The sequence below is a fragment of the Balearica regulorum genome, chromosome 18 (assembly GCF_011004875.1).
Source record: "Balearica regulorum gibbericeps isolate bBalReg1 chromosome 18, bBalReg1.pri, whole genome shotgun sequence".
Lineage (NCBI taxonomy): Eukaryota > Metazoa > Chordata > Aves > Gruiformes > Gruidae > Balearica > Balearica regulorum.
The window spans coordinates 4348301-4372038 of record NC_046201.1 but is presented as its reverse complement, the minus strand read 5'-3'; the positions used below and the strand labels follow the sequence as shown (position 1 = coordinate 4372038).

Sequence of the window (23738 nt, the reverse complement as noted above, 5' to 3'; positions counted from 1 at the left end):
TATATACCCAAAGAATTTATTACTGCTAGCAGCTTTGCTGTAAGAATGTGTAAGGACACTTTAATAGAGCAACTGTTCTCTCCGATATAGCAACAGTACTTTTTGGAAACACTGATCTCTGATCAGTTCGGTGCAGGATAGATACACTAACACACCTGCTTTTTACATCGATTATATCCACGTGTTATTTCAAGCATTTTATTGACCCATAAAAATGGACTTAGCATATATTTACATGAAGAGGAAATATCACACATTTAAACCAAGGCACTGGTGACCATACACAAAGATGGATCAGGAATTACAAGATTAGCTCTGCCTTTCCAGCTGTGAGGCAGCACTTTATCTTCATCGTCAAGACAGCAAGTTTACCACTTCAGTAACTGAATTATTTTTCAGAAGCTGTTAAAATGCTGTAATCAAACTGTCAAGCTGAATTAATGAGAGGCCTTTGCTGACGTTTGAAGAGCAGTACAGAAGAATGATTATGTGGTGGTGAAGAAATGTGCACTTCACAAACAGGTGTGGTATCAGATTGTATTATACAGCAAGCCAGTGCCACCTGTTTGTCACCAGCTTCCTACTAAAGGTTGTAGCCCTTTATACTTGCTAACAGACCCGTTCATACAAACATTTTTTAACCTGTCAGTAAAATGATCTGGGTTAAAAATTTAAAAATAGCAGACCTTTGCTACCCAGCTCATCCAGTAATGTTGGAACAGACATGAATATCTGTCCACAACTTCCTACGCACTATAGTTGCCCATTTTATGGCTCCCACATTGTTGACTAGTTTATTCCTTTCTTCTCCTAGCATTTGTGTGCTTCCCAATCAGGTTGTACAGAAGGACAACCTGATTATTATCCTGCTTCATGCAAAGCCTCCAGAAATTTTAATTTCAGTATTCAGTCCCAGTTCTGCTGCATGTATCAGGGAGCCAGTTTGGGTTCAAAGAACCATAAGCAGCTTCCAGAACCTAAGTCACACTTTCACTTGACACTAACCATTTTTCTGACAAACTGCCTTTATCAGTTATACGTGTATATAACTTGGTGACTGTTACAGTTGGTAAGAAACTTGGTCTTTCATCTCCCTGTTGGATTAGCATACTTGGGAACCAGCAACATGCAGAATCCATGCTTCCTATGGACACAGCTCTATTTCACAGAGTTCAAATTGCAAATTTCCCAATTGTTTAGACAAATATACCCAAATTTATTTTGGGGAGGGAAAAAAAGACTACTACTGGATAAGATATGTATCCAACTCAACTTCCACTTCCCTGGTGCTGGACCATCAGCTATCAAACATGTCTAACATTTTGTGCCAGTTGTAACATTGCAAGACTAGCAAACCAAAATTTGAAAGAACAAAAAACCATACACACCTACCAGGTCATTGAGCAATTACACCACTATACACTAAGGAAGGAAAAAACCAAAAATAAACTAAAAAAACCCACCACACAAGAGCTGCACTTGCAGACGATGCTGTTGCCATTAGCCTGAAACAACTGACCCTTTCTCTTCTGCCCATTTGGCAGCAACCGTGCATCGATAATCTAGCAACACAGCAGAAAAATATTAACTACTCTGCCCACCCCCAAATAACATTTCTAATGTGTTATTTTTGATCAGCTAGAAATTCATGGTTTTGGTTAGCTCTTTAGCACACTGTGTTTACACTGCACAATTAATTACCTTGTGTTTAAACACCAGTTGCCATGTCGTGCTAATGCAGTGCTAATTACCTGAAACAGATGAAGTTTACTTGCACACACCAAACATACTGAAAAAAGATTTAACTGCTTATGGAACAAGCAAGAATTTTTACATCATGATTAACTAGTTAACATAGAAAGAAAGGGAAGTCTTGATTAGCAAATATTTGCCTACCCTTAAACATGCTACTATACCATGAATTATGTTTTATGAAAGCACATTCTTAAATCAGCACTATCAACAGGGCAGCAGCAGAACATTAACATAATCCAACTGCTTGCACTTTGGCATCCTCAGCCCACGACTTACAAGATAACTCTGTAGTATCCAATACCCTCAACATCTGGTCCAAGTGGTATTTCAGTTGAGGGGACTGGTTTCCAGGAACAACCATTTCTATTTGGGCAAATAATCATTTTTAGCCTTCTTTGATCTTGCTGGAACTTTCTAAATCAACCTTGTTTATAAGCCAGTTTTGCTACAAGGCACTTCATGCTTTTGCCAAGCACAGCTGTCCAAAGCTGTATCTTGCATCAAATTTTCAAAAAATTGGTACATAAAAAACAGTGTACAATACAGGGGAAATATTGTAATGCTATTTACTTAAGACAGCCAATATCAGATATTTGTTGTGTTATAGCCAACGTCAGATATTTCATTACAGGCATTCTGAATATCAATTGGGATTACAACAGTAGCATGCTCTCTACATCATTCCAAGCTTTTAACAACTCTAACCCCTCTTAACACACCAGATATCCTACTGAGGGAAATTCCCCCCCCACAAACACAGGATAGGAAAGATTTTCCCCTGCTCTGGGCAGGCCCATGTTTCCAATCCATTCCCAAGCATAATTTCTCTTTTTTTATTGTGAGGGATTTGGAGGTTTTTTCCAGAGTGGAAGTTGAGAAGCTTTTCCACAGCAAATACAACAATAACATCCCTGACTTCTTCCACTGCTACCACTGACAGCTCTTCCACTAGGTGTTCCGTTTTGATAACAAAGATATTTCATAAAGTTCTTGAACCATATGCTTTTATCCCTTAAATCATTCTAACAGATTCACTTCTTGCTGATTTCCAGCTATGTTTTCCTCACTCGTTGCTCCCCCTTTTTCCTATTCCTCACCTTCTCCCCCAGCTGTTTGAAGACCTGGTGTTCCCAGCCTGCCCCCCATTTGAAGGGGCATAATTCCAAATTGATCATTTGCAGATTACATCAATACTTGCAGAAATGTATGTTTTCATTGATCCTTCTTTTGAAAGCCACACTGTCCTCACCTTCTCTGGCTGCCTCTTTAGGGATTTTGTTGTTGTTGTTGATTCTGAAGATGTAAGACATTGGCTTTATTTATGTGGGAGGCAGGCCTAAATAATAATCTCAGATCCTCAGGCTTCAAATGATTCAAAACATGAACTTTTACCTGCAAGGGAAACAGGCTGCTCGGAAAATAATTCCTTTCCCCCAAAGGTTTGAACTTCAGATGCTTTTGCAGGGTGGAATGAGAGAGCTGCCAACCAACTACTGCCACTTCCACCTCTTATGTTAAGGCACTGCACCTTCATCACCCACATACCAGCAGTTTATAATCCTCACCTACAGGCATTGCTTTTAAAACAACGGGAAACAGCAAGCCAGGCGAACAGTGCACACACGCTGCCTGGAACAGAAACTCTTTCTTGCCAAGCCCTTTCCTACTGCATGACGAGCCAGCAGAGCGAGTGCAGGAGCTGAGGATGCGTTTCTGCCCCGATGACAACACGTCTCCGGCACGCCGTGACGCACCTGCTGACGAACAGGGACACCCAGGGAGAGACCAGATGTCAGGCAGCACTGGGTCAAGTTAGGCAATGACACCTTTTAGGAGTGTCACTACAGTGACATGTGCTCTTACCTACAGGAAAAATGACTAATGGGGAGTGTTTATAAAAATAGCCAAGCACCCAAGCAGCCTGTGCTTTTGCCCAACAGCACGAACAGCCTTCTCCAGAACTGGCAAACTCTCTGCCCTTTCCCCGCAGCAGACAAACACCCCCCATCCTTCTTCAGCTCATCTCCAGAAACCACCTACTTCACAGCACTGAGAAAAAACAGCACACCAGCAGAAGTCTGCTTTACACAGAGAGGACATAGAAATCATCCTCTCATTTACCAGATGAGAAGTGTTTCGGAATGAAGAAATCAAGCTTATTCTTCATAAAACCACATTGATTTTTCAGAAACTGGGGAGGGAAGGATCTTCATGGTGCTACCAGGTGTTGAAACAGCTTGTTTAACTATTGCATATTGACCATTTGGCATGAGATATCCAGAATGTGTTGTCTGCTTGTGTCCATTCTGCTCTCTAACAAAGAGATCAACAATCTGGAAAGCAGAAGCCACTCGGCTCAAGGCAAACATTTAAAGCTACAGCTTTTCCAGCAAACCACAGAAAAGGTCAATCCACAGTGCAGGAAGAAGAGAACTCAAAGGAAGAAAGTTCTTGTAATATTTTTGCTCTTATATGACTTCTGGCTATGGTAGTGGAACTTTATTTCCTCATATTTTAGTCCCCAGTTGAGTACCTTTAGCCTTTTGGAAGTTTTATAATTTTAAAGCCTGCACATACAAACCAATATCCAGTTCTCAAGAACACGTTGAGATTGACTTCTGCTTGCACACACTTTCAGAGCTCATGTGAGTTAAAGTTATATTTACATCAGCAAAAGCAAACTCTCTTCTGTAAGCATTCATACTTAAAAGACGCTGAAATGCCCACTTTAGACAACTATACTATCAACTTCATAGATAAGGCAAAGCAATTATTTCCACATTAACAGTTCAGAAAGTGATTCAACCAATGCACAATGCAGCAAACTAGGAACTAACTTAAAAGAACAGGTCAAAGTTGCACACACCATGCCTGTTTTATCCACCGATACACAGTTCAACTTAGCCACATTTACCAATTAAGTAAGGGATAGAGCATTTCAATGCTTTTCGTAATCGTTCAGCTGGAGAAACAGGACAGATTGGGTAACTAAATTCACACACATTGCAACAGCCAGCTATTCCAATCACATTGCTATTACTTAATGCAACATCTACGTAAGTGGGAAAGGGTATGCTGTATTAGTAAAATGCTTTCATAAAAATCTGCAGCAAGGTTCAAAACTTCCCAGAGTATTTTTCCTACTCATTACTACTACACAGACCAGAAAAAAAAAAAAGTGTTTTCCACAAAGTAGAAATTCCTTTCCTGCCAAGTAAAGGAAAAGTCTTACAGGTTATTAAAATGCATTTTAATACTTTCCCCTGTATCCATCAGTTGCATCAGAAGAACAAGCCCTAAATGCTATTCAGGAAGCCACTAATTTGATTATTGATAATGCCACAATTTGACTTCATGCAGATTGCCATCACTGTTGAAAGGGAAAGATGTTTTTAACTGGTTACGCCTCTGCTTTCCCAATAATCCTTCTGTGCCATCACTCTTTCAACAGGCCCCTTTTGCTTTGGCAAACTGCCATCACCTAGACTGGGGGAAAAAAAGTACTTCTTTAGGACTAATGGGACTCACTGTTTTGGGTTACTTGATGGTCATTTCCAAGTGCAGATTGAAGACAGACGTATGATTCATATTCTAAATCTATACTCCATTTGGTAGGAAGAAGTAATGTATTTGTTTTAGACTATCTTTACCACATCTACGTGGTATAACAGAAGAGCTACAGATCTTACATTAACATAGACAGGACCACCCTCATGCATTAAGCCACTCTTCCCAAACTAGGCAAGCAGCACATTAAGTGTTTCCCCATTTGGGAATACCTGCACAAGCCAATGTGATCTGAAATTCGTACTTGCTCTCAGAAATTACAGGTTCCAGTTGATTTACTAGAGACTGAGCCAGTATCTTCCTTCCAACACTGAGGGATACAGAGGGAGGACTGTTGCTATTCTTTAAACTTATTTAAAATAAATAACCAAGCTCTCGGCATCAGGCAGAATTCCTTCTGTTAAGAGCTAGAAGTCTTCATTTCAGGTCCTCCAAAACAAAGCACAGTCCTAGTGATCCTTTATCTGTTACAATCTTTATTTAAGCAACGTTTTAAATTGTCAGAAGTTTACATCTCCAATAATCTGTTACCACTCTTTTGCCACAGAAGTAGTCTCGAAAGCCAATTCCCATTTAGCCCAGAATGATCTCACTGAAGCAGACATCACACCTACTGGGACATTATCTGCCATGTAAATTTAATCTCATTCAGCAGATTTATAAAAGACAAAAAAGGATAGAAAACCCAAAATTTCAACAACCTTTCCTACCTCCACTCAAATCTCTAATTACAACAAATTAATGTTAATGTATTCCATGGTTAACACCATTATTCTTTTTACATGCACTAGTCATTACTTTTAAAAGAACTACATAGAAAGTGTTGGCAATTACCATCACACAATCGCCCCATGAAATCTTGTGTTAGAGATCTAGTTACCCAGCCTGAAGATACTACCTCGAATCTCACTTTCCAACAGGAGTAAGAAGGAAGTTTTGCTTCATCTTTCAAGCTCACACAACTGGATTTTACATACGGGGGGGGGGGGAGGAACAAAAAACTCAATAAAACCTGTTTTAAATCTAAGCACAGAAATGAAGATTTTTGTCAGCATCAAGTACTATTAAAACAATGTAGTCCAATGTGTTCAACAGAAGTCAATAGTAGGATCACAGCCAAAATAGATGATGCCACCCACTATGTACTATAATATACACATACAGACCCTCCACAGCACGTACCTCTAACGGAGGTCAACCAGGTTATCACAACTAAGCTGGTTAACAGCTAAAACAACTCCATCAGGAGTTCTTTCTGAGCCTCATTTTTTAAAAAAATATTTTATTTTTGTGCAAATGTTTTTAAGGTAAGAATAAACCAAGTTAAATAACCAGCCTTTAGGTACACTTAGGATACTTAAATGAAAGATCCTAAGCAAGATTTTAAAGTATTGCCAATCAGATGACACTTTTAATGAAAACTATAAACCTATCAAAGAGACAAATTAGAGGGGATGTTTACTGAAGTCTAGGACAGAGAGGTCAAGTACAATTGCAATGGCAAATAAGGAATCTTCAAAATTACTGGATTTTTTTTTTTTTTTTAAGACAGGCACTGCTAATAAGATCCTTAATACAAGCTTGTATTTACAATGCTTCAAAAATAATCAAATAAAAATTGTTTCATGTTAGCTAAGTGAGTCTATTCTATATTAACATTTTCCCCAAAGACCTAAGAAAGGTCATCTACCACATTAGTTTCTCTGCCTTCACCGATGAACGATTAATCATTATTCTTTCCTATTCTCCTTCCATGACACATCACTTACACCAAAAACTTCATAAAGCTGCACTACAGTTTAATTTTGACAAACACAAAAAGGTAAGCAGTTAAAAATTTAACTTCTTCCTGTTTAATGCTTTTCTGAAGACTGAAGTGGTATTTTTAAGAAATTGAGTGTTTCCCCTAACATAAGAAATAAAAGAAGTTCAATCAATGTTCAAAATAAAACATGTAATAACTCACAGAAGAACAGTAAACAGTGGGTAGAGTCACTTCATTTTGCTACAAATTGTGACATTTTTTCTTTTAAAAACAAGAACATACAGACATACAGAAGCGTTAGGCGCTTTCTGCAAAGAGAACGACTCACAGCTGCAGGACAGGCTCCTGTCCCTCTGGCCTGTAACCCAAAGGCCAAGTTCACACAACGATGCCTGTGCTCTGCAGGGTTCACAAGGAAGCCATGGCTCCAAAAGGACTCGATTCCAATGAAGCAACACGCATCGCCACTAGAGTAAGAACAGGGCAGCAGCAAATCTGCTAAAGTGTGAGACGGAAAACTAGCTAGCAAAACACGTCCCTGGTAGTTAGCACAGCACTACCAAGCTGCCAGAGCTGCGAGCTGAAGCCTGTCAACACTGAGGCAAGGAGGACTTCTGCAGCTCACAGACCCGATGGTACGCCTAGACAGAGGTCGCTGCTTTGCCATCGTATCAGTGTAGCGCTTTTCAATCGCTGTAGGTCAAATTTTATTTTGCAACAGAACTGCTTCTCTGAAATTCAAAGGAGAAGCTGGAAGAGGTATGGAGTGAGTACTGGTAATGTCAGCTAGAAGCTGAGCCCAGAAACGGGGTCTTAACGTGCAACTCTTCAAGAGCTCAGTTTCAACACCTCTACTAATGTTTGTTTCCCAACCAACTGCAGTACTACTGGTGAAGCTCCTCAGTACTCTGAGTATTATACGTATTAGTAAAACACTGTGAAAAGAACTGTTGTAATAGCAAAAAGTTGCTTTTACCATACGGTCAACTCAAACTATGATTTCTTCTTTTTTTTTTTTTTTTTAAGAATACATACACATTTTAAATAACATATTCCTCTGCTCTTTCCATTAGATTCAAACTGCACCAGAGTAATTTTATTAAAGAATGTTTACTCCCAGTTGGCACAATGAGAATAAATAAAAATTTTAGCACATTATACTTTCTCCATTCATGTGTTCTCTTCCTACAAACTACTTTATTCTTGTTTCGTTATCATTCATAATTGCAAGGAACAAGTAGCATCTTTTCCTTCCAAAACACTCAGCATTTAACAGTTCAAAGGGATCTTTTACTAGTTCCCTAATTCTCTCAACACAGCAAAACAAAATAATAACAAAACTACAAACAAATCTCCCCTCTCCTCCTCCATCATAGGTGTTGGAGATTTAGTCATTTCACATATCATATATTGCTGTCTTTAAAAAGTACCTTCAAATACTTATTTTTCCAGGTAACTGGTTGCTGGCATCAAAATTAATCTTAAAAAAAAAAATATTTTTGGTCATAAGAAAGAAGAGAAATGCCCCAGAAAAACAAAGGTTTACAGACCTAGATCTGAAACTCCTGCAGTAAGGGTTTTAGAATTAAATGCATTAAAAACAGAGCATACTCACAGAGAGGGGCAAACTTCTGTGACAGCCTAAAGCCACCTTCTTCCACTTTCCTCTTCTAAAACAACTGCTATGCTACCTAGCTGAAGCACTCTTGTCAGAGTCACCCTAACAAGCCAAAGGAGAGTTTAAAAAAAAAAAAAAAAACCCCACTGGTCTGTTAGCAATTCTGAGCAATAAATATATAACTGCTGCATTTGTTCTCTTCTAAAAGGGAGGAGAGACTAAATCAGGATTTGCTGGTGCTGCAGAAGTTCTGCATCTCAACAGAAAATGTTTTATTATTACAGAAATAAACCAGCAAAAGCTTATGCATAAAAAATTACAACCTATCGGGATGGTAAATGGTGAGGTAGAATATAAAACTATGCAGCATTGTAACTCACTCTCTCTTATCTCAGTGGAAAGAAAGGAAAAAAATCAACTCCTCATTAATCTGATGAAAGATTATCTAAAACCTCTGCAGATTAGTCCACAGTTGAAAATGCTGTTCGCATCACTGATTAAATTAAAGGTCACTATAAAAATCTTTAGGGGAAATTTTGACTGAGTGACTTACAGAAAAGCATGTTTCCAAAATGAAGTAAAATAAGCTGCCTTGAATCCTAAATTAAAAAGGGCTTATCAGAGTTGTATTACAGCTCATTTTTCCAAACAATTCAAATGCATATCAATAGGTAAAACTTCCTACCGGTAACAAGTGAGCTTTCAAGGGCTTTTTTTACATTTACGTTCATTTCACTAACAAAGTCAGTCAATATTCACAGCTACTCTGAGGTTAAAACAACCATCATACACCTTCATAGGAAAACAGCAGAAAATATATTTAAAATCAATATGCTTGTCCACATGAAGCTAAACACAGATACATAGATAAGCAGCACCAATTACTAACTCAAACTCTAGGTTCCCATGTAAAATGTAGTTATGAAAGATCATTAGAAAAAGGAATGGAATCTACAGATTTACAAACCATACCTCATAGCTAAAGCAATATTTCTTTCAGTAGATTTTTAATGGTTCATCAATCTTTTACTTCATGTGTCCAATCTTCATTTTAATTTCACGTTCTGCATGTAAGGCAGAACTAGCGCTTTAAGGCTTTTTTACTTGACAGGACAAAACATAGTACACAATCATGGTTTCTTTATTTCTCAGGGATGCTTTCAAAATTGGAGAAAGGGGTATCCTCTGGTTTAGTTAAACAGGACTAAAGCATTTAATACTTAAAAGTATTTAGGTTTGGGCCAAGCACACATCCCTAAGCAGTAAGGTAGTAACTCTAATAAGAGCTACAGAGCCATGATGGACCAGTGATGCCACATGTTCCAGAAAGTCACAATGGCAGAGCAGGAAAAAGTCACAAGGGGGTAGGTGGGGGGAATCGTTCCACTCAATCTCTCACAGACCAACTCAAACAAGCGGAGTATCTTTGCACACACTCAGTGAGCTCTTTTCTCTACCAGCAAAGTCCTCACACCTTCATGTATACAAGTGTGAGCAGGACTTTTTGCCATCCTGCATTGCCACGCACCTGTCAATGTGCCTTTCCATGCCTCTTGGAATGGATGGCTCAATACGTTTCAGCTAAAAGAACTGCCTATGTTGCCATCTATAGAAGGTTACTCACACTGTCTGTTGGGTTATCTTACGAAGGTAACGTCAGCCAGAAGCCGTTCATTGTTTCCAGCTCTTCTAATACAGCTAGGTCATTGCTGTTGCCTTTGCAACCACTCTAGCCTCTGTGAAGTGCAAGTAATACAGAACTCCCCACAGAAATGTAGATGACTTCACATGCCTAGGACCTTGGCATGCCCCAGGCACAACGCAGTCATTATCCAAGGATTATCTGGTTTCTGATCTTTCTCATCCTCCAGCTCTGGTGGTACTTTTTCAACTTTTGGATCCCCAGGCAGTTGGCAACAAAACAAACCAAAAACTAATCAAAGCAAGGCTACTTTCAGAAAGCTTAAATTGTCTGTGGGAAGGAGGCGGCCTACATCTACATTTAATACAAATAAAAAAAGTATTCATACTTAACTAGAAAGGTAGTTGTACTTAACACATGAAAGTTAATTAACATAACGCACCCAGAGATACATAGCAAGCTACAACTATTAACACAGGGAACTACTGTTAGAGGGCTTGCTGATTACCTTTGCTTACTTCCTTGCATCTCTTCTACCTAAGGAAGGCAAAAAAGCATCTTTGATAAATGCAGAAAATGTATTCCAGATAGAACCGAACAGGATTTCTCAGAAGTTTTTGAAAGCATAGTCCCCAGTGGGTCCAAAGGACAAGAAAGCTTAGGAAAAGGTCAATAACTAGGACTTCATAATGTGCAAGTCTTTTCAGAGTGGCAATCAAGTTTGAGAAATGGTGGGACAAGAGTAATTCAAAAGTAATTCAACCAAAAAGTCAGACTGTTCTGCAAGATTTCGTAAAAATATTGTTCCCAACACTTAAGAGAGACAGTCTTGCCAATAGCTCTATGTCATTCACTGAGCGGTCTTGCCTGTCACTGGATTCCATGCAAAATTAATGGAGAAAGGTACTACCAGCCTCTCATGCTACCCAGAAACTGCAAAGGCAAGAAGCATAAATCAGCACCACATGAACAAAAAAGCTCTTCGTGATCTGATTTTGGAAAGAAATGGCTTATGGACTAGATTTCGAGACTTCTCCAAAAGCTCTGAGCGGGTAATCAAGTTATTTTGAGCTTCAATATTATTAGGAGGGTGAGAAAAATTTGGCTTTAACTCACCTCACTGAAGAGTAGTGTTCACATAGCACTTTGAGCAAATAAGATCATACATAGTCACTCACTTCTTAAAATGGCAATAGCTAACATTAAGAACCAAGTTAAAGAAAATCAGAAACCCATCTCATTCTAGCAACAAGTATGCAGAAATCAAACTACTAACAACAGCTTCTATGCTTTAAATTCTTTTAACTTCTAATTCATAGAAGGATCCATAGAATGTTAAGTAAATGCAAAGTCAACTCAGAAGAAACCTCATCCTGAATTTTTCCCATGCTAAAGAGAAACTTTTTGCTTATTTAAAAAAAAAAAAACAAACAAACCACAAAACCAAACACACAAAACAGAAACACCGTCAAACCTCGATAAGCAAAGATATTAAGTGAGGCTCAATTAAAAACATTAGGCCAGACAACCCAGACTTTCCCAGCTTTCCAACTATCAAGACATAAGGGGTCTTGGGTTTTTTCCAGCTTGTCAAAAATCTTTTATATGTCATATACATTTCAGCATAGTCTCTCAAAGATTAATTTTGCATTCAAGAGTCATTAAAGCATTTTATGATTAAAAATACTGGACTAAGAGACAGAAACCAAAAAAAAAAAAACCACTCAAGTGCACAGGGTTGAAGCAACCAGAAAATTCCTGCTCATTCTATTACAGTACATTCAAATATTTTACAAAATCCACAAAAGTATTAAGGCAAAAGAAGTAGAAGTACGTGGCAAAAGCATCTGCATGTGCGCTCTCATTTAAACAGCTATTTTCTTGTTTCTCACATAGTATTTATAACTCTAAACATTTCAAGGTGTAAACTTATTAATGGACAGATGTTGACAAGAACTTTCCCTGGACTCTGCTGTCCAGAACATGAAAGAGGTCCCTGCCAAAACCAGGATACTAAACCCAAAGCCGCTAGCTCGATTTGCATTCCTCTCCATTTCTTGCATTAAACACAGAAGAGAGCAATAGTTAATGCATCAGTTCTAATATATTAAAGCTTTCTGGTGGTTTTTTTGTTTTGTTTTTTTTTATTTGTTTCCCAAGAGCATTTGAGGTAACTCCTGTTTCTAAAAGCTGGATACATTTTAATTGCAACATATGATAGGTCAATTACAGATTGCCTGACCATAACAGCTGCTTTACAGGCTTGACTCTTACTGAGATCAACTGAGTCAGAAAATGATGAGAACCTCCCACAACATATTTTTTTAATCCTAATTGCTAAGAAACTATTGCAGGTAGATACATGGAAGAAAAACAACTATGCTAGCAATCTGAATTAACAGGGTCATTTTACAGAAAAATAGATATGAAGACACCATATTTCTCACGAGGAAAAAGAAAATCAGTATGCTGCGATGACACAAAGTAAGATCCTTACACACCTTAAAACCATTTTGTTCACATCCCTAAGTAACAAGAATATGAGAGGATTCTTCATAGTCTGTTTTTCTCTCTCAAAATGTGGGCTGTTAACCCACCTAGAAAGATAATTTGTCATGTGAATACTCTCAAAAAAATAAAGTGAGATTGGGAAGAACACAAATAGTGGTTTGGTTTTTTTTTTCCCCTGCAGCATGGGTCTACCTCAACACAGTCTTTCACTGTGTGAAGCAGGTCATAAATTTAAAAAAAAAAAAATCTCTATAATGTTTTAGTTAACAGTTTTCTAAAGTTTTCAACACTCCTTGAAAAGTGTTCTCACTGCCGCTGGTGAAAAGCAGTTTCCAAAGATCAATAATGCAGGAAGCAACACAGCCAGCCATTACCCATTCTCTCTCAGCTCAGAAAGCAATTAGTTGTTTCTAGGTGGTATAATTCACTCATATAGCATGCAGACACAGGCACAGGTCCTTATCTTAGTGGAAAGTAGACCTCAGGTAGACTAGGATGACGGGACAACATCTGTAAATGAAATTATTCCTTCAGCCTCTTTATTTCAGAGATGCACATACTAAATTCTGATCAGCTACATATGGAGCTGTAAAACACGCAGGCAGATCTCACTTTTGCAAACATTATTCAATGTAGTAGTCTCCAGGAATCCCATCTGACAACCCCACAGGCTGAAAATTAAAAGGTCAGAAAGGGGATGCCTTGCAGCAATACATACCCCAAATCCCAGGTGTCTGCTGACTTCGTAGTGCAATATGAAGAGAGCGTCAAAAAAAATTTTTAATAAATTTTTAAGACGAACTCTAGTTCTACTTTAAATTCAAGTAGTATTCATGCAAGCTCTCAACCATCATTCTCCTTTGCAGTTACTTCCCTGTAAAAAAGAGCTAAAATGTTCCCTTTGTCATCCTATAATATTTGCTATTCAAGAACCAGGTATTGTCAGTGTTACCTTTGTCCAGCAAATCCCTTCAGCACTGTAAAAGTTTTTACTATTGCAGACAGAAATAATGTTTATAGTCTCAACTACTTGATCTAATAGGTAAGAACAAATGCACTCCACTGTATGTGGGTTACATTTTGTGCACACACAGGCAAAAAAAGAGAAGTGTCGTTAAAGTAGCTTCAAGGAAATGAATTTTAGGTCGTCAATTTTAAGGTCTTGATTTGCTGGGAGATAAAAGAACAGCAAGAGCCACCAGATGGATTCAAAAGGGCAAAGGGAAATAAGTGTCTTTGAGCCATATCCTGCCTAGTTCAATTACAGTATTATGCAGGCAATTCTAATTTCAGGCATATGGCAATGTTCTTATATACATGCTTAATAAATCCACCATGCACTTGTTTATTAGAGTCAATCAGCTATACAAGCTCTAAGTTACATACACTGTTAGTAAGTTTGTGAGTACATACATACTCTCTTCCTCATACATCCCCATACCTCAGGGGTGTGGCTGTTTAAGCAAGGCTTTTAATTACTGAGAGGGGTCAAGCCAGAGAAGCCAAGCATGGGTGGCAGCTGCAGCTCTCTTCCAGGACAAGGCAACAAAACAGCAATGACTGAAGCATGAGGAAGCTGCACCCATCCCCAAGGAACTGTCTCTGCCACGATACACATAATTAAGGCTTTAGAGACAAGATTGGTTGCTTTTTTGGGGAAACTGAAAAAACACAGTACAAGTGGAAATCTAGACGTGGGATAGAAATCTTTTCAACTCACATTCATCATGACACCGCAAGACAAACTCCTCTCCAGTAAACCATGGAACAGCCTCCACGACCCCTCAGAAGTTCTCCTGAACTCCATGAAGGAGTCAGAAGTGTGATCATGGCAGACAATGCCTTCTTTAATAGTCTGAGATCTGAACAGATCACACAAGTCACCATTTATTTGGCTCGGGGTATTGGAGGAGGAGGCTGCCTGAAAAGGCCCTGTTTACACCTACCCATTTTGGGACTAGAAAGAAATTTGCAGGACAGTCATCCCATAGCAGTTTTCACTGGTAAACAGACCACTTCGGGCATCTGGACGCAAGAAGCAGATTTTACAAAAATGTATACTGGGAAAGTAAAGTACTAAAACAACACTCATGGTGCTGCACAGTGATTTACTCATTTTTATCATCTAAATTCTGAAGCTTTAGCTTGATAGAAAGAATAATAAATATCTAGCTAGAATTTCTAAAATCTAGTCAATAAAAGAGAAACGGAAGAGTTGTCCCAACTCATCAGAAAAGCAAAGATCTTTCTGAGTATTGAACAGAAAAATTAACCAATTCACATCTCAAAGCTGCATGACAAAAGAAACGGAGATCCACACAACCAAATATTTATGTTCTTAAATACATCACACCTCTAAATGAATCTTTTCAGACACTCAAAGAGTTTTCTACAACTGTTAGGCACAGATCCTCAGCTTGCCTGTAACCTCTAGACAGTGTTAAGGCATCTTGGAAAACTCGAGTATGCTAACTGGAATCACAAAAGAGGAGATAGTTCACATAGACAGCTGGTCCTTTCTCCATCCACATCTCTTGTTACTCACCAAATCAACAGATAAATAGTGGCTTTTTTTTTTTTCTTCATAAAAATACTTTTGTAAAGTTGTCACGCATTTGCTCAGAAGGTTTATTGAAGATCAGGCAAAGCCTTTATTAACTAGCACATTTTTGAGTTGACAGACATTCAGGATTATCTCTCCCTTAGTTCTTCCCCCTTCTTCCGATTCCTTTGTTTAATACTTCAAGTCAAGTTGAAAAGGAAGAAGTGTGAAAGCGATTAGACAGAAAAAACTGCTACTGAGAAAGTCATACAAAGATAAGCTTTATCAAACTTCACAGCAGTTACAAACAAGAGAAGGAACACATGGATCACTTTCATTTACCACCAAAATACATTTATTTGTGCGTTCAACCCCAAACATTACACAAGAGTATTAGGAAAGAAAGTGAAGGCCCTCTGGGCAACAGAAACAACAAGATATGTATTAAGCAAGCAGAATGGAAATTCCCAGCTTGGAAGGCACCCAGAGCAGAGATCCTCACCTTGCACTGGCTACTTTGGGGCAGGGAGACAGGAACAAGAGGTGGGAGGTGAGCAGTGGGCAGGGAGCAGGGGGTATGGGAATGCTGTGGGAATTCTGCAGCTGTTGTGAGATTATCGTTCCCGGCCTCAGCTAGAGGATGCCTTCAGAAACCTGGCCAGCCCCGTGCGGGCAGGTTCTCGATACTCAGAAGCTTCAGAGTAGAAGGTAACACAACATACTGAAATTACAAGCCAAGAGACAGAGAGCACCAAACCTAGATGACAACTTTCACTGTCTCCTTTCAGTATCACATGTTAAGCAATATTTCCTAATCAAGCCACCACAATCACAAGTGTGTGAGTATGACTATCTCCCTTCCTCTCAAAGAAGCCTTATTCTTTGAGCATGACTGGGCTCATAAAGCAGACACTTCTATTTCCTCAGTCTTAATCCTGACTTCCAGTGTAGCAAAATTATTTTAGCGGCTCTCTAATTTCAGAACAGAACTTCACTGCAGCTCATGACAGTTTGCATTTACGTTTCCATTCTCTGTCATCTGCTTTGAAATTCCCAGTATCAAAGGAGATAGTAGCTTGATTTGTGCATATATTTTTGCAGCCCTATTTTACAACTGAAGCATAATTTAAACAAAACACATGAAATCCAGAGTAAGATCTGGACTCTTACAGCTCCCAGCCCTCTTCATAAGCTGCTAAAAGCCAAAACAGCAATTTTTAGGATTCAAAAAGATCCTTTAGAAGAACACCCCACTTCTTGAATATGCATTTTCATGCTCTTTAAGAGATCCTCTTTTAAAGCTTGACCATCCTATCTTCTCACAGCTTCACAATAATAATCCTGCATTGACAGGATAAGTGGTCCAAGACATGCAATACATTCACCAGCACTAAGGGACATTTTTCTCCAATGTTCCTGTCATCCAATACCAGTGGGGTCAGAGAGCATAACAGTTTATAAACCACAGAGACACTAGCTAATGAATATTAAAGCCTAGCTCATACAACAATTCATTTGTGCTACCCTCCTGGCCTTTATGGGAAAACACCACTGTTTACTTTGTTTTATTGATCTTCTGTTATCCTTTGTCCATCAGTCATCTTGTCTTTTAGAACACTAACTTAACTGCTGTGCTACGTATTCATTTGGACTTTGCACAGCAGAGTAACACACCTTGCTGTTCAGAAAGGAGAGTTAAAATAAATAGGAGAGAAAGACAATGAACAGAGCACCAGGAATTCTGAGGACCAGGAAGGCAAGACAGGCAAGATCAGAGAATATTATTTTACCATTATATAACAGAATATAATTTTACCATTATATGCTCATGTCTCTCCAAAGACACTAACAATCAGCTTCATAAAGATGACTGGTAGATAACCCGACACCTTAGAATTCCTCTCCTCACAGAGGGTGAAGCAGGAAGAAAAAACACCTGCAAAACCTACAGGGACTACTGCACACTGCAGATATGCCAGCCGCTCTAACCTACTCTGTTGTCAAAACTTGCTCCTCTGCTTCCTATCTCCAAGGATTTCCAACAGGAGCAGGACTGGCCTTGGCTAACACAGGAAGTTTTTAAGCAACTCCTCTCAGATGCCTTAATTGAACAATTTCAACTTAAGGCACTTGCTTTTTATTTTCCAGAGATACTGGTCGTCAAGGACTCCATTAAAGGAAATGGCGATGCATCTGTTAATCAGGTCTTAAAAGGAACACATCTGTAGCCCTGGGGATCAAAAATAATTCATTACTGTAACAGCCTTCTCCACAGCAAGAAACTACAGAGAAGGCAGATAGCACAGGAACAACAATATAGGCAATAGCTGCATTACAGAACTGTAAGTCTTACACTACATCGGGCATATTGTTACGACACTTACCAAAGAGAGGGGATTTTGCTCTGTGAGCATACTCAAAACTCATGAAACTAAGTTAGCATAAGGCATCCTACGGTGCAAAATTACTCCAGTAAAGGACTTGTGTGAGAGAACCTAAACACTACCTTAAAAGACTTAACATTTAATTTGCCAAGTAAGCAGGTACTTTCAGACCTACACTATGCATAGCTTGGCCCACATCCAAGCAACTCCATTCACTTCCAGTTCTTCTGAAGACGACAATACTTAAGTGCTAACTCTCAGGGTGGTTAAATCTCAGTCCTTGCAATGCTGCTGAGTGAACAGGCGCACAGAGGCTGGGACTGTTGGGTGAAGTTGAATGTTCCTGGCCAATATACAGTCTTCACGTTTTGCTGTCTTAGGCAGGAATGAGATCTTGACCAATAATTATTAACTTTCTGCCTTCAAACTTCTGGGCTTGCCACATTAACACAAGCTTAACAAAAGTTAAACTGTCCAACAACAGATAATTCACAATTCTGACAAGAACAGCAGGTCATATATTTTTATGACACAACAATTGGGATTCTGTCCCACATATCCCGAAAAGAAGCTGAATTCAACCACTTGTAGTACCAAAAAAAACCCCAAACCCTTTCCTTTGTGGATCATTTACCACAATCTTCTACAGTAATGAAACAAGTGGTACTTTTTTTTTTTTTTTTTAAATCAGCAACCAACAACAGTTTTATACATACCATAACAACATGCATCAGTACATTGAAAGAAGAAACACAGAACGGGGAATACTAACTGATAAACCTAAAGCTTTCACTATTCACTGTAGTGCCCCTGAAGGCCTTACATCTTGCTCTTACAGTAGAGAGAGATTTCTGAGGGAGAGACCACACTGTACTTTGCAGTTTTACCTTTGCTCCCTGTACGTTAAATACTCCTTTTCCCCAAGCTATCTATGATTGTGTTACTCAGCTGAATTTAGAAAAATTGTTCCTAGATTGCACATATCTTCAAATTTGCAGTTTCCATTCCAGTCTGCAATAAGAGAAAGATTTTGCAAATACAATCCTGTTTCTGTATTCCATGTCCTTTCCCAGCAGGCCTAACGAAGATGCTGCCTCCCCTACAGACCTGCACAATAGAGGCAAGAAGCAACAATAGAAAACACTTAGAAATAGTGAAGCACATCCAGACAGGAAATACCGTATCTGAGACAGCAAGAGACATCAATGAAAAGATCCCAAGCATGAAGAAGCCTGGTAGATCTGGAGTTTGTACATTGTTTCCCACCAGTCCAGTCTCAGAAGAGTTCTCCAGAGGATCTCTTTGAAAAAAAAAATATTCCTGCCTAACCTAGTTGAACAATTATTTTTTAATCTCATGTCTCCTCCTCTCCTTCATATCCCTTCCTTCCCTCAACACTAATGCTTAATTCCACAGCGTATACAATTGTCTGCTTATTTCACAGAACACGGACCTAGCCTTCCACAAGGAAGAAATAGCACAAGATGTCCATGCCTTCACGTCAGGATGGTTTGAGAACTATGAAGATGCACCATCCCAGTTACTTTATCAGTTTGCTATAGTCCTTTCTCTCGCTACACTGAGCAAGTCATTCTCCTAAACACCAGCATTAAAGGACTTACATGTGGCATACTGACAAATCTCTATCATAAACCAAAAGGGAGTTGAAGATGGAACTAAGGCAATTAAATATCCTGTTTTAACAGTGTAGTATAGCAGAAAGCACATATCTGGTACACAGAACACATAGCATTTTCTGTCTTCAAAGTACACTACTAAAAATCAAAACTAAAAGCCCATGCCAGACCTTTCTTTACTGAATACATACTCCTCTTGAAGAGCTGATTAATATGGTTTCTGTAAATCCAGATGGGATGTTTGACTAGATACCTACAGACACCTGTGTCAACGCCCCACACATACATAATGAAGGCTAACACTATCTTACGAACAACATACTTCAACAGAATTAGTTCACAAAAGTACTACTTTCTTCATATGAAGACTTCTTTTGCACTACATCACATTGTGAATGTGGTCATTTTCATATAAAACTGCAAACTGTGTTTTCTTAACAAAACATGGGTGAGCTATACAAAGCTATGAGCTATAGCTATAAGTGCTGCAGATGTTGTCACAGGGCAAGAAAGAAGAGACCACTCAGTAGGAACAATCCTTCTCTTCCTGACTTTTAGAAGGCTAAATTGACATGGTTAAAATAGCTGAAAAAAAAAAATAATAAAAAAGGCATTTGGAATAAAAGTTTTTTCTGCACACAAGAAGTAGTAGAGAAGAGAATTAGACTGCAGAAAGCAAGTCTAATAAAAATCAATAAAGCTACTAAACTGTTCTCCATCAAATTCTCTTTTAAGTCTCTTCTTTGTCATGATGTCTTCAAAAAGCTTAATAATTGTATTGCTAATGCGCTGAAATCATTGCCTGTTCTTATGGTCTCACTGTTTCCTTCATTTAGTGATCTGTGGTCTCTTGAAATATAAGCTCTTTAGAGAACAGAGCATCTTTTCCAATCATTGTACAGCACCCTGGAAAATTAAACGTGTTTGATGAACAGGGTTCCCAGATGTCACATGCCAGTGCAAGTAAGTTGTTTTCCCCTGAAACATAAGTGAAAGTTTAAAATACAATAAACAACTTATTTGCTTATTACCTGGAATTTTAAAATCTGACAAATATGTTGCCCTACAAGTAGCTTGGAAGTTACTTTTATGTTTGTCATTTCTCCTCTATAAATTCTGTTGTGACTCTACAACAGTTATGTTGAAAGAGACCTCTGGAGCTGGTCTGGTCCAACCTCTTGCTCAAAACAGGGCCAACTTCTAGCCTTATATCAAGGAAAGGACACCAAGAATAAGGCAAGTTGCATGCAGCATTGCAAATCTCGTTCTGACCGTCAAGAGATCTTGGGTCATCAATGCAAGACAGTAAATCAAAGTTTAGACAACTTTGTATGGAGGCTTTTCTTTGAACAGGTCTCTCACTATCTAGTGGGCACAAAGCCAACACTGCCTCACTTAACTCCCTCATTTGCCCCTCAAGGGCTGCATTCTTCAGCAGTCCTGACACATGGTATTGTTCTCCCAGTATTTCACTATTCTACCAACCTCCCCCTTGAAATCACAACACATTCTTTCTAGCGTCTACTTTACCTAGAGTAAGAAAAGTTATTGCTCATCCCCTTTATTGGGCACATGGGGCATCCTTATGCATGTCCAGAGTTGTTTTCTGCTCTCAATACATCTCTTCTAATACCAAGTACACACTCATGAAGGCTCACGATATTAATTCTTATCTTTATTTCTCTAATCTCTAAGCCTACACTATGCTCTTATTTTCCAACATACATTGCCATCTTATTGTTTCATTTAGGGCAGTAAGGGTTTCTAGAACATGATGCCTTTTTTCAAGGATAAGTGTTTTAGAGCACACCAAATTAATGCTACTACTTACTGTGGACATCTGATAGTACAATTTCTCACTTACCAAAGGAAAAGAACAAAAATCCAGAGATTCAAGGGACTTTTCCAAGCTCCAAGACTGTGTTTAAGACCAGAATTTACTGACCCCCATCTTCATTCTTTTGAAACCTACAATTTATCCTAATAAACAAGCTTAACTTTTCTTCAGCTCCTGGGCAGGTATCAGCTACACTCTGTGCACTCAGCACCACAATTAACTCATCTCGTGGGCCATAACAGGCTAAAGCTCAGTCCTTGACAGAACCCAGAGAACAGGACAAGGGAACATGAAACATAGCCTTACATCCGTTTGCTGCCATGCTTGTGACTGGTCACCTGCACACTCACACAATGTAAGGTTGGTGGCCTTCAGACATGCTAAAAGACAAGTCTTCTGATTTCACCTAATGGATTTGGTTGACTTCACACAGAAAGGTGAGGTTAGAGCAGCACAATCCCCAAATCTATCAACTAAGAAGCTGTTTGAATACAACAATGCATCTTCAGTCCTCTATCTACATTATTTTAATTTTATTTCAGTTACATTATCCTTTTGTTTACTAGGTAAGCTTCCCTATCTCCCATTACTTTGTTTACACTCTACCACAACAGGGAAATTACTGGCATTATACATTCTGCCTAGGTTTCCTGCTCCACATTCTTTACTTTGTAATACAGAGGTCTTAGAAGTTCTTTAGTTACAAACAACTAAGCACTTGCTATTGATACTTGAAACCACTAAGTGTTGTTTTCATGCAAGAAGAAGTATGAAATTAATATATGTACTTTATTGGGCTATGTCCTTCTTCAAGTTTTCACTTTGGATTTCATTAACTGATTTTCTTTTCTGAAATAAAAGCAATATAGGTTGTTTAAAGAAGTTCTTTGCATGGACCAAAAGCAAAGTCTACGAGAGAAGTACTCGGTACAATTCTCAGGGGATACCATACCCCAGGAGAGCCCAGTGTAAGACAACTCTGAACACAGAATTACCTTCTTGGTCTTTTGCTCAAGAGAGATAGCGCCTTACCCAACCCTGCCTTAGACACGCTACCTCAAACCTCAGCACCTACTTGGAGTATTAATAATATGCCACCCACAACAGAGCAGCTTGTGGATCAGCTTTGAAGTCAATCAGAACAGTAACCTCTCATATATCATAAAAGGACACAATGTCAAAGTCTTTAAAAGTCAATTCTAACATAAAAAGCATTAGTTTACTTTCTTTTGCTTAAGTTAAAGTGCTTTTACCTCTAATTTAGCACATTTTCAATTCACAGAAAATTGAAACGGTACTCACACTGCCTGAATTTATTCAGCGTTTAAGAATATGAAGTTATTTTAAAATTCAAAAAAAGCTACATCTTCTTGTAAAAAAAAATATGCCCCTGAGACTGTGCGCCTGCCTTGTTTTCCTCAAGTTATACAGGCAGGATGATCTTGAAAGAGGAGTTGCATGAAGACAGAGGAGTATGACAAAGCATCTTAACGGAAGATAATCTTACAGCACTGAAGTCTTACACTAATTTATCACACAGTTACAATATATAAGTTACATCCAAAAGTTTAAATTAAACTTAACTGCCCTAAATTAGGGACAGGAGTTCCTTAAGACATTTGCTGACATACAAATCATCAAGAAGTTGAGCACAGACATTTAGAAGGAACTTTAGCACATGCTGAAGAGACACAGTGAACAGATTTAGATACTGAACTGCAACAGAGAGATAAAATACAAATGATAGTGAGAATTAAAAGAGAAGCAGAAACTAAAGAGCCGACACCCAGGACAAGAAAGAAGGAAACACTTCTAGGAGACAGAAAACCCCTCTCCTTTGATACTAAAGGCCAATTAGAAATCCTCCCCCCCGTTCCAGCAAGAACAAACGTTACCGCTGTTTCCTCTGCCGCTTGTTTTTAAGGTATCACTTCTACTTCAGAGTGCTCCTGCCAAACTGCATACCCTGCCTCAGCCAAATCTCCATCTCAGTTACACTGATGGAAGGGGAAGTAACTCCATCCCGCCGAACCTTGCCCAACAGTAAAAATAAATCCTGTACCCAGCCCCGCCTGACCTGGCCGCCCCGGCCCAGGCTAGGCTCACCCAGAGCCAGCCGCCCCGCAGCCCCTGGACCCGCCCGAGCCCCCGGGGTCCCCGCGGGCCGGCACCGCGGCCGGTCCGACAGCAGCGCCCGCCGGCCCCTCACGGCCGCCATCAGCCCCTGCCCGGCCCCAGCCGCCCCTCGGGGCGCCCCGGGAGCCGCGCCCCCCCCCCGCTGCCCTAGGCCCGGCCCGCCTCCGCCTCCTTTCGCCGCCAGACTCCCCTTCTTTCCTTCCTGCCCCCAGCCCCGCGGAGACCAGCGGATACCGCCGAGCTACCGCGCCTCAAGCCGGGCACTGCCACTGCTGCTGCTGCTGCTGCGGCGACGGCGCTTCCCGCCCTGGCGGGTGCGGCGAGGAGCGCGGGCGCTGCCCGGA

The 23738-nt window shown here is 39.5% G+C and overlaps 1 protein-coding gene across 4 annotated transcripts in view; it reads right to left on the bottom strand.

The window, feature by feature from the left end:
* The window catches only part of TEX2 (testis expressed 2), a 57562-nt gene that overhangs the window by 33622 nt on the left and 202 nt on the right, over nucleotides 1–23738 (bottom strand). Inside the window, exon 2 of one of the 4 annotated variants that reach the window (XM_075770841.1) lies at nucleotides 22047–22107. The exons of 2 other annotated variants lie outside the window; for them this stretch is intronic. Coding sequence is in view for 1 of the 2 variants with exons in the window: in XM_075770843.1 (XP_075626958.1) it covers nucleotides 2950–2971 (22 nt within the window). In the remaining variant the exon portion in view is untranslated. Of the gene's footprint in view, nucleotides 1–2949; nucleotides 2987–22046; nucleotides 22108–23738 lie in introns of those variants that run through there. One more of the 4 variants, XM_075770843.1, reaches the window with a different exon arrangement.